General features: G+C 43.3%; 1 protein-coding gene across 1 annotated transcript in view; it reads right to left on the reverse strand.

Annotated features, from left to right (window-relative positions):
• The window catches only part of LOC147030731 (uncharacterized), a 47,553-nt gene that overhangs the window by 18,597 nt on the left and 16,913 nt on the right, over nt 1-12,043 (reverse strand). The window contains exons 9-13 of the mRNA XM_085872195.1: nt 5,354-5,445; nt 3,525-3,553; nt 2,150-2,257; nt 694-777; nt 403-519 (exon numbers count right to left, since the gene is read on the reverse strand). Coding sequence (XP_085728321.1) covers nt 403-519; nt 694-777; nt 2,150-2,257; nt 3,525-3,553; nt 5,354-5,445 — 430 coding nt within the window. The remainder of the gene's footprint in view (nt 1-402; nt 520-693; nt 778-2,149; nt 2,258-3,524; nt 3,554-5,353; nt 5,446-12,043) is intronic.

Raw genomic sequence — 12,043 nt, forward strand, 5'->3', positions numbered from 1 at the left:
CTGTCTCTTGGATGTGTGTTACAATCGCCGACAGTATTCAGTACAGTAACATGCTGTACAGGTTTGTATCCGAGGAGCAATGGGCTACACCATATAGCCTAGGTGTCTAGGTTTGTGTAAGTACGATGTTCGAAAACAAAAATGAAAAAAAAATGATGTTCGCACAACGACGACGTCGGTTAACGACGCGTTTCTCAGAATGTAACCCCGTCGTTAAGTGGCGCATGACTGTATAGATAATAAACAAGGATGTGTGTTAATGCATCCACCTGACCAATGGGGTCACTTTTGCTGAGAGTGATGTTTTCCCATACGAGAGCATACACTGTACCTTCTTACAAGGATATTAGAACTGAATATCGATCTTTGTCTGTTATCAGTGGCTGTTATGTAGGAACTTACAACGGGGCAATGTAATTCAGGACAGCTGATGTTCGTTTCCATCAGCACAAGATCATGCCCTCCATTATCTTTGCATGTAAACGTGGTGCAATTGTCAAGCTTCCACGAGTCTCCAGGCTGTGGGATGCAGACATTATGGTCATATAACAAACGTTATCATTGTATAACAATGAATGGGCTAATACTCTGTATTAACATGTTTCTCGTCTTACCAACCGAGAAAAACCTGCCCAGTCTACAACCCAGGTAGCTTTTGACTACAGAACCAAGAGAGACTGATGGTTTTCTCACCCAAAGGCTGATGTTGTATTTTGGGACAATGCAGTGAGTATGTATGCATTGACAACAGCCGTTCACGTTGGAAATTGTGTGGCCCTGGATGAAACAACCGCCCCACATGATTATTTTTATTTAATAGATAAATGCATAAATAACTCAAATCATGCGAACTGAAACATCATATTTATGTATAAAATACATAGCACATGAGTTTATCAAAATTCCATCTGACTGAAAGCATCATTCCGCCATTGAAATGATGTCATTGTGACTATATATATATATATATATATATATATATATATATATATATATATATATATATATATATATATATATATATATATATATATATATATATATATATATATATATATATATATATATATATATATATATATATATATATATATATATATATATATATATATATATATATTTTGGTGTAAGCCTGGTGTTGGCGCAGTGGTTAGGGCAGCGGCTTGGGATCCAAAAGGTCCTGAGTTCAAGCCCCGTTGGGCCACTGAATTAATACACCAGGGGGTTGACTCAGCCTGTCATCCTTCCGAGGTCGGCGAAATGACTACCATTGTACTGGGCCGGTGTATACCCCAGTTAAAATAGGTGTACCATATCCCTGTGTCGTAAGAGGCGACCAGGGTTGCGTCAGGAAGGGCATCCGGCATAAAATATGTGCCAAATCACCATGCGGATCATACGGATGATCGCTGTGGCGACCCCTAATGGGAGCAGCCGAAAGAAGAAGAGAAGAGAGATATATTGGTGTGGTGTAGATATGATGGGCCAAATGGCCTCCTCCTGCATCTCGTTTCCTTGTTAATGTTTGTCTCGCACTTATGGCAGATCTATCTGTTTCCCTCTGCCCCCTATCCCCTACACCACCAACACCTCAACCCCACCTCCCACCTGTTTTTTTCTGGTCTTGCACCATCACTGATCAGCTTTTTCAATCATCTTTGCCATTATAAGCCCCAGCTTGATGGAATGAGCTCATTGTCCAACTCACTCCTCGTTTGTCTGTGTGCATCCAGGTTAACAACTCACATCCAATCTTTCATCCCCATTTTGTCTATGTGGAACTGTTGTGAAACTTCTGTCCAGCACTGATCCTCCCTCGAGTTTTTAATTTATTCAGGTGCTCATCATAATCTTAATTATGTCAAATCCTATGTTTACTTTTGATGTCATATACTTTTCCTATATCAATTATTCCCTCTTCCTTGACCTTCCATTTCCACTGCCAGCGCTTGTACTCGTTCCCCTGGTATCTGTCTAAGTTCTTCTCTGAGCCTAGACAACCATATATAAAACGATACATAATTCAAATTTGTATTGATCCATGTGTGTGTGTCAATGTATTGAAATTCTATCTTACTGAAAGCATTGTTAGAACATTCAAGATGATAGTTTAATATCAATAATGATACTTGAGGTGCAAGGTTGGTACCTCAGGGCATGGTGGACATGGAATGGGCATACAAATCACAATAAATGTTGTTCCGTTCTGTTCACAACGGCAGTGTTCACATTCAGAGCCTGGTACAAGATGGCCGGGCTGCGAACACAGACGTACACGGCATATAACACATTATTTTGTTTGCAGTTGTGAGTTAAGTCATCACATCATTGTTTCTGGCATTTTAAAGTGAAATGCCATGAGTTTGTAGGAGTCATGTTTAATGCGACACAAGGCAAAATGTTTGTGGGTGTTTAAACACCAAACATATAGCAGTATGTGCAACCAGGAATTGGACACGACATGGACAGATGGAGTAAATTTCGTTTCGTTTGCAGCTGATGGCTTCTGGTTGCATCATTACCTGGAGCGTAGCTGTGCTGCTGATGCAGTGCCCCATGTAGGTTTCAGCAGCAATTTGTAATTTGTTCAGGATGCTGATAATAATTCGCCTCCACTTCACAAAGGACACTATGAGATTTTTAACATCTACCAACTGTTGCCAGTAGATGGGAGCCCCAGTTTTACATCCCTTTGAGGGATGCCACACACATTGATGATTTGTCCCGTCTGCGAAATACCGGGATGACAATTTATCACTGGGTCGGTATTCAGCTCAAACCCCAGGCTCGACAACTCAGAGTTGAGTGCGTATCTCTCGGCTATCCTGCCAGTCTCTGGATTGAAAGAAAGGTGGGTCAAGGGGAGGGAGTTGTGCTGGTTAGTTAGTGGTGATAGCCAAAATTCATGAGTGGCAATGGAAGAAGACCAAAGTAATAAAAGACAGCTGCCCTATCGAAGTACTCGACAGAAGAACAGAAACTGAATAGACACATGAAGGTGATTCCAAAGATATGAGAAAAGGTGGACAAAGATGTGTCCGTTATTCATCCCCTACTGATTTCACCGGAGGGGACTATAGGTTTGCTCTCTGTCCATCCGTCCCACCTGTGGTTTTTGAGACTTTCTTCCCATACTCTTTAACATATTCTACTGAAACTTGGTACACGGATTTATTATGATAAGTTACAGAACAAGTTCGAGTTTCAGGGCGTTTCAGTCAATTTTTCACAGAGTTATACCCTTTTTGGATTTAAAGAAATATCACATCGGAAGGGGACATGTATTGCATTGCAATTCTCACTCCAGTTCTATTGTAAGATTCAGTGGCTCAGATTATGAAGTAACTGCAGATCCAACATTTTGTATCCAGTAATCTGTGAAATTAAATAATGTGTTGTTGGCAAACCGTAAATCAATGGTCCAAGAAGGTCTGGTCTCTTGTTTGAAAATATTTTGAAAAAACAAACATAACTGATGTTGCTGAATGATAAGTGAAGCAAAAACGATAAACAAACAAATTTACCTGATATTCTTTTCCATCCTTTATACAATCTGAAAAAGAGGTAGTGGATAAAGAGGATAAGGATTTGGAACAAGCAACATCAGGTAGCAGTAATACACGATAAATAAAAACAAATCGGTTCCAATGACGAGTCGATGAAGCCCAGATGTGGAGATTTAATCAAACAATATCTGATGAAACCACGTGATCACAACTCGTGGTGAATAGGAATAAACAAGTGTGGTATGATTGCACACATACATTCGCAAACTAAAACAGGATACCGGGGGTTACATTTTTGAATATCTTCTTCTTTTGGCTGCTCCCTTTAGGGGTCGCCACAGCGGATCATCCGTTATGATCCACATAGTGATTTGGCACACGTTTTTTTTTTTACGCTGGATGCCCTTCCTGACGCAACTCTGGTCGCCTCTTACGACACAGGGACATGGTACTCCTATTTTAGCCGGGGTATACACCGGCCCAGTACACTGGCACTCATTTCGCCGACCTCGGAAGGATGACAGGCTATTTTTTTTTGAATATTTTTGAATATCTATGAAGGTTAAATGTGATCAGAGACTTGTAGTAATAATCAAGTGAAAAATAAGGAACGATAAAAGATGTGTGGCGATGTCGACTCTGGAGGTGCAGACATAAGGGGTATGTAACGCGGTTTATAGGCCTCGGTCTCTGAGGTCACTCCATTTGAGGTCGGAACAGGCTTCTTCAAAATATTACTTGTTAATGCCTCGGGAATTTCAAAAGATATCAAAAAGATAATACATTACGTTATGTTCAGGGCCATGTTCAAAGCAAAGACGATGCCGATGCAGTCAACAGGTAGATAATACACTGAGTGCTTTACCATTGCTCTCCCCAGTTGTAGTGAGGTCAGGAATAGAAAGTTTGGATGGGGTCGAGGACAAAATGGCTTTCTCTTTTCGGAATTACTGTAGGATCTTTCATGTCAACTAATACTAACCCAACAACTCTCAAAGTATTCTATGGAATCTAAAGCTCTCAACATTCTTGGCAACTACCTCACTGAGGCCTACGATCAAGGCCTGTTGCTCTCACCTCACAGGCAAGTCAGTAGTATCTGTTTTTTATTGCCTCTCCTCCAGTCTCGGCTTCCTCGAGACTTCGACCCACCCCCACCGACCCCCTCCTCTCTGCAGTTCTCCAAGACGTCTACATTCTTCCAGTAACCCGGCTCATGGTTAAATTTCCAAAATCCAGGCTTCCCCACCCCCCCATCAATCTCAACTCATTTGTTCCTCTTTCCTCCCATTTGTGGAACTGTCTTCCTTTCAGGGCTTCAAGCAGAGGGTGCACCACATCTCAGGTCACACACAAGATTTTCTACCCTCATCAACCCATCCTCATGCAATCTTCTCAATTGCAGGACATTGTGTTCCCTCCCCTTCCCAATCTCTCCTCTTTTGCTATTAGTTTGTTGTACTCAACTGCAGCTCCACTATGTTACCTTCCAGCATTTGTCAACTTTATCTTCCATGAGCCTCAATTTTGTAAAAAAACGGTTTATATTTGGGTTGGAAATCAAACAGAGATGAGAGCTCAAAAGGAAGCAAATATCCTCTAAGCTCTCCTACTAGCCCAATATGACAAGTGGATTCTAAAAATTGATTGAACATACGAATGGGTTTACCTTCAAAAATGTAACGCTGTATATGACCCCATTGCGCCCTTTCAAATAACAAGGTAGTGAACAGGAACGGTGAAGCAATTCCCAAAATTATTTTGCTTGAATTTTACTTGATATTCGAGCCCATTGTGAGTTTTCACTCAGTAATAATGTCCGTCATGTTGTGGAGTGAGCAACTCACGGCAGGAAGTGACGCACGTATCTGAGCCTTCATATGGAGCCATGGATCCCGCCGGGCAGAAACAACCTTCAGTCATCCCTTCACTCTCACGCCTGTCAATGATTAAATGGAAAGATGGTTATGCTTCTCAGTCTACAAGGTTTGGAACATAAGATTGATGTACAAGTAATTGTGTGGTTCGTGGTTAGATGAGAGAAGTGCTGTACATGTGAGGGGCGAAAGTGTGCGACGACGTAGAATTGGACATAGACATGTTTGCTCCAGGGATGAGCTGCAAGTGGAACTCGAAATGAAAGTGTCCTCAGTTCACTCATGTGGTTTATTTATTATTAAAAGGAGAAGTGACCGTCCATGTGTCTGTCCCGCTTTATTATAAAGGGTTCTGGCTGTCGTAGAATACTAAAAATGGAACCATTGGAAAGCGAGTAATCAATTCACTGGGTTGGAAAACTAATAACTGATTTACTTGGAAGTGGGAACAAAAATTGGTGTCTGTTTAATTTTTAAAATGCCTGTTTTGAAAGCACTCCTTTCTGGAGGGAAAAGGAAGAAGCAGGACTTAGAACTTCATTGAAGCAGTTTCAATGGTATGGCAGAAGGAACCCTTTAGAATAAAGCGTGACAGACATGGAAGGAGCACATAAAAGTATATGTAGTAATACTTCTCGAAACAATCAAAAAAGATAGAATAGGACATGGAAGGAGCACACAGAACAACAACCGCAGCTACGATGACAACAGCAAAAACCACACCAACAAATCTGTTTTTCGTCTATTTCACTTCACTTTACATCGACGTTGAGATTCACAGATGGACATGCAATATGTTTGTGAAGTACGACATGCCGTCTTTTAATAAACCTGTCAGTGAAGCGACACCTAGCCTAACGAAACTGCAATCCCATTGGCTGGAGAGTCTCAGCTTACCAATAACATATGCAATATCAAGTCATTTACCCTTGTTAACACTTGCTCCAGTCAAAGCCAAATCTGTTTTATCCACTCACATTAAGCTTTTTGTTTACAGTACTGAACAAGTTGTTCAAGCCCAATCATCATGTTCATCCTTTGATGTCAGCTGCATCAGACTGTAATTCAAGTTACTTATGAGGAGGTGGATGAGATCGAAAATGATTTAAATAATGCTTCTAGCACTTTTACCGACTCACCATTGTACACCAATAATATCTCACGGGATTGTTTCATTTCAGAAAACTCGGACAAATGCATGACACCAAGAACAAGCCAAAATCAGTTTGTGATTTGGCCCCAAAACGTTGGAGCCGTTTACCTTCGAACATACCGTATTGGAATACTGGCCGACATCAAAATGTAAACTGAAAACTTTCCTATTCCACAAAATGTTTTAAATTTGATAATCATTGAAATACACAAATTGTCCAGCACCCCATAGTTGTGGACTATAAAAAAAGCTTTTATAGTCCGACTTCCGGTTCCGGTTTTGAGCGGCAAGAGGTCTCCTTCGGGGCTCCCTGCTGACATTCTCAAAGTTAAGTTCCGGTTGTTATTTGTCCCGTTTTAACTGTTTAATTTTCTCACCTACATGTTAATGTGTGTTCCTAGTTCGGTTTTGTTTCAAAAATCGTGCTATTTTGTGAGTATTTATGTCGACGTTCTCACCTGGTGTTTGAGGCCTAGTCCTAGGCTTGAGGCCTACCGGTTCCACTTGGTGTTCGATCGTTTTTTTTTTTTGTTTGCTTGCTTTTTCTCCCCATTACCTTCAATTTCTATCCTCCCCATTACCTTCAATTTTTCATCCTCCCCCACTTTCCAAACATCCCCCATTCTCCCAACTAATCTCTTTCTTATGTCAAAAAAAAAAAAAAAAAAAAAAAACCCAACAACAACAACCTTCTCCCGATTCTGCTACTTCTTCTTCCTCTTAACTTCCTCCTCGTCTTCCTCGATTTCTTTTTTTTTTTTTTACACTTCCATGACCTAATCTGTTGAACTCTCTCATACATTAATATTAACAACAAAAACGATCTTATAATGCTTCATCTTCCTCTCTCACACATGTGGTACTCTTTACTGTTTCACAATGCACTACTCTTCTGCTATTTTAACAGACTGCTCTCATTTCGACCTCTCTCCTTCATTCCTTGCCTAAAAATCCAACTATTACAGCGCTTCTTCTCTCCATGCTCTGAATTCGCCTTCATTGCATCCATCAAGAATTGTGTTAAATCGCATCTCTGACCTAAAACTTTTAAAAACCACAGTTTGCCATGGATGCTCGCTTTCCATCAACCATTCTTTTTTTCCAACTTCAGTGCCAACTCACCCCCTCACCCCTCACTCTCACTCTCAAAGCAACCATCCACTCTTCTCCCTCCAAGCCTCCCTCTCACCTCTTTCAAAAATTCCCCCTCACCTTTCTCCCACCTTTCATCCCCCTCACTCTTCCTTCTCTAAGTTGCCCCCCTCTCATCCACCAACCTGCCTCCCTCCACTGCCCTCTCACCTCCATCTCTTCACTCCACCTTCTCAAATCCTCAACTGCCATCTTCCTTGTCTCTTGTCCCCCCTCTCTCACAGCACCACAGAGCCTTTTCTCCTCCTCATTCGGCCCCCTCCCCTCGCTATTCTGCAATACCCCACACTCCTTCAGCAACCCTCCTTACCTCCCCCCCTCGTCCCTCGTCCCACCCTCCCCCCCCCCCTCCACCTCCTGCACCAAAAGCCTCCTCCCCTACCTCTTCATTAAAAGTGTGGACCTCAAATATCCGGGGCCTTCGCTCAAACCTTTCAGATCTTTCCATGCAGGTTGCCACTGACAAACCAGACATTATCTGCCTAACAGAAACTTTCCTCTCCCAAGACGTGTCTGACTCCCAAGTATCTCTCCCTGGTTACTCCCTCTTACGGTATGACAGACCTGAGCCTCGTCCTGGTGGAGGTGTTGCTCTCTTCATCAAAGACTCTATTCCTCACTCTCCCTGCACTGCTCTCACTCCCCCACACCCCCAGGAATACCTCTGGCTTCGGCTTCCCCTCCACTCCCACCTCATGTTTATATGTGTACTGTACCGTCCACCGAACAGTGATGACTCCATCTACACCTCACTCTCCGAAAACATGGACCATCTTCTATCTTCTCATCCAAACTCTCTCTTCCTCTTATGTGGCGACTTCAATTGTCATCACGCCAGTTGGCTAGGTGTGGGTACCTCTCTCACCTGCCATGGGACATCAGCAAAAGCTTTCTGTGACTCATTGGGACTGACTCAATCGGTCAACTTCCCGACCCGGATCTCAACCAATGGTACTCCATCTCTTCTGGATCTGATTTTGACAAATTTCCCTGACAATATCTGCTGCTCTTCCTTCGCTCCAATTGGTTCTTCTGACCACGTCCTTATTAAAGTGGACATCTCTCTGGCTGTTATCAGAGAACCACCTCACCGCCGTCGAGTCTGGCATTTCACTCAAGCCGACTGGCAGGGTCTCCGAGCAGCCATCAAACTTACAGACTGGTCTCCTATCACTACTTTCTCAAACATCAACTCATCCTGGGAATTCTTTCAAAGAAACTTGCTCTCCCTCATGCACAGATTTATCCCCTCTCGTGTTCAGTTGTCTTACCCTTCCTCCCGCCCTTGGTTTACTGAAGCTTGTGGCGAGGCAGTTGTCCTGAAACAACTTTGCCTTTGCCTCATGGAAAGCAAACCCAACTGAGGGCAATCTCAGTTCTTTCCACAAAGCTCGGAACAAGTGTGTAGCTACCCTCAGGAGAGCCAGAAAACAACATCTTTCTCATCTCAAGTCTGAACTCTCTAACCTCTCTCCCTCCTCAAAATCCTGGTGGCGTTTAATCAAATCTGTTTCTGGTGTGTGTTCCCCCTCCATCCCCTCCCTTACCTCAAATGGCCGCACTGCTGATTCCACACGTGATAAAGCTGAATGTCTAAACTCGGTGTTTGCAGCTAAATCTTGTGTCCCAAACCCATCACTATCTCTACCCACTTTACCCAGTCGCACCCAACTGTCCCTGGACTCTGTATCCTTTTCTCCTGACAAGGTGGAGAGCTTGCTTTCAAACCTCGAGTCAGATTCTGCAACCGGTCCAGACGGCATCAGCCCACGTGTCCTCAAAGCCTGCTCTTCTGCTCTTGCTCACCCTCTCTCTGTTCTATTCACCCTCTCATTTTCCCAAGGTCATCTGCCATCTGCTTGGAAATCTGCTAACATCACTGCCCTGCATAAAAAAGGTGCAAAAACAGATCCCTGTAACTATAGACCAATCAGCCTTCTCCCAATCATCAGCAAGGTTATGGAATCCATCATCGCTTCAGACATGAAATCCTTCCTCTTCTCCAATGGCTTGATTTCCAATCATCAATTTGGTTTCAGACCAGGTCACTCTACCCTAGATATGCTGCTACTGCTCTCCCATCAATGGATGGAGGTCCTCAATGCCAGACAGGAAATCCGAGCCGTATCCCTGGACATATCACGTGCTTTTGACACAGTCTGGCACCCTGCCCTACTCACCAAACTCTCTGCCCATGGTATTCAAGGTCATCTCCACTCATGGCTCGCAGACTTCCTCTCCTGTCGCAGTCAACGTGTGGCCCTAAATGGAGTTCTTTCATCCCCTCTTCCTGTGCAGGCTGGAGTTCCTCAAGGTAGCGTTCTGGGCCCTGTTCTTTTCTGGTTTTCATCAATGATCTCTCGGACTCTCTGGAAAATCACTCTATTTCTCTTTGCCGATGACTCAACCCTCTGCCGTACCATCTGTCATCCCTCAGCCCGGCAAGCAGCAGCTTCTTCGCTCACTGCAGATCTGGATAAAATCACAAACTGGTCCAACACGTGGAACATGTCTTTCAATCCAGACAAATCTCACACTCTCACTATGTCTCTTGAAAGGACCGTTTACAAAACCCCCCATCCACTTTCTCAACAATCCTCTGGAAGAAGTCTTTTCTTTCAAGCTTCTGGGTCTCACTATCTGCCATGACCTTTCCTTGGGAAAGTCACATTTCCAACCTTGCCTCAAAAGCCAGTCGCCGACTGGGAATCCTCCGTCGTGCAAAGTCCTTCCTCGGCCCTCTTGAGCTCCTGACCACTTACAAAGCTTTTGTCCGTAGCCTGATGGAGTACTGCTCTCCCCTCTGGGCTGGTGCTCCTGCCTCCCACCTTTCTCGACTTCACGCTGTCGAAACCAGGGCTTTTAAGATCATTGGCATCTCCCGCAATGAAGCTGAGTCTTTGGGCCTCTCACTCAATCACCGCAGGTTGGTCGGTGGTCTTTCTGTCTTCTACCGACTCCTCTCCAGCCTTGCCCCCCTGCTCTCTCTGCGATTTGTCCCAACCACATTTCCACAGGGCGCTCAAGGTCCGCCAACAACCCCTTCTGGTAAAACTACCAAAATCACGAATCACTGCTCATCTTCACTCTTTCATTCCTCTTTTTCCCGCCTTTGGAATAAACTTCCTCCTCTATTCTTTCCCATTCTTCCCTTCAGGCTTTCAAAACAGCTGTTCACCACCACCTCTTATCTTCCCCCATCCAAATCCTCTGTCTTTTCTACCCCCGATAATCCCCCCACGCCCACTTCCTTCAATTCTCCTGCTTTCCTTCCTGAAAGTCCCTTTAATGTCCATCTTCCCCTCGCCATGTTCCCCGTCCCATCCCCATCCCTCTCCCTTCCACAGTTCACCTGTGTCTGTTCCCCAATGTTTTGTCCCTTCCACTCCCGCCCCTCTTGTCTCATGCCTCCTTGCTGTGAGTTGTGTGTTAGCTCTCATACGAGCCTCGACCAAGGTATACAAAAAAAAAAAAAAAAAAAAAAAAAAAAAAAGCTTTAAAATTACAAAAATAATAATTTGCTAAACAAATTTCTATTTCAAATAATATTAATACGTTATTGCATCAGTATTCAAAATATGCCTTAAAATGAACTCGCATGATTTCTCAGGAGATGTGATGGCAATCTTTTGAGGATCTCATGAGAAACTTTTGTGAAGGTGGTGGAGTTGCGGCAATGAATAAACATGGAACTTCGAAATATATGGGGAAAGTTGTAGTTTTATATATTGACTAATAGTGGGGCAACTTCGCATAACAATTGTGCATTTTGTGAGGAAAGCACCAAATTTGGCACACTAGTAGCATATCATATCATGAACAGATTTGGATATTGGGCCATCTCAAAATTTTTGATGGCAGTGGAAAATGGCTGCCACAGCCATCAGCGGCTGAATTTGAGATGGCCCAATGAACGAGATGATTTGAGATGGCCCAACCCCACGAGTGGGGCAACTTTGCATAACAATTGTGCATTTTGTGAGGAAAGCACCAAATTTGGCACACTAGTAGCCTATCATATTATGAACAGATTTGGATATTGGGCCATTTCAAATTCAGCCGCTGATGGCTGTGGCAGCCATTTTCCACTGCCATCAAAAATTTTGAGATGGCCCAATATCCAAATCTGTTCATAATATGATGGGCTACCAGTGTGCCAAATTTGATGCTTTCCTAACAAAATGCACAATTGTTATGCTATATTTAGCTAAGTTGCCCCACTATAAGACTCGTGGAGCTTGGACAAGTATCGTATGCAGCACGAGGAGATTGTTTTGCATGTTTATGTTTATTATTGTCAGGTGCATAAGGCTGTCGAGGCAGTTTCATTGGCTTGGGGTTACAGTCTGATAGGA

Source organism: Eptatretus burgeri, chromosome 3, assembly GCF_056783735.1.
Source record: "Eptatretus burgeri isolate ZD-2024b chromosome 3, Ebu_testis_v1, whole genome shotgun sequence".
NCBI lineage: Eukaryota > Metazoa > Chordata > Myxini > Myxiniformes > Myxinidae > Eptatretus > Eptatretus burgeri.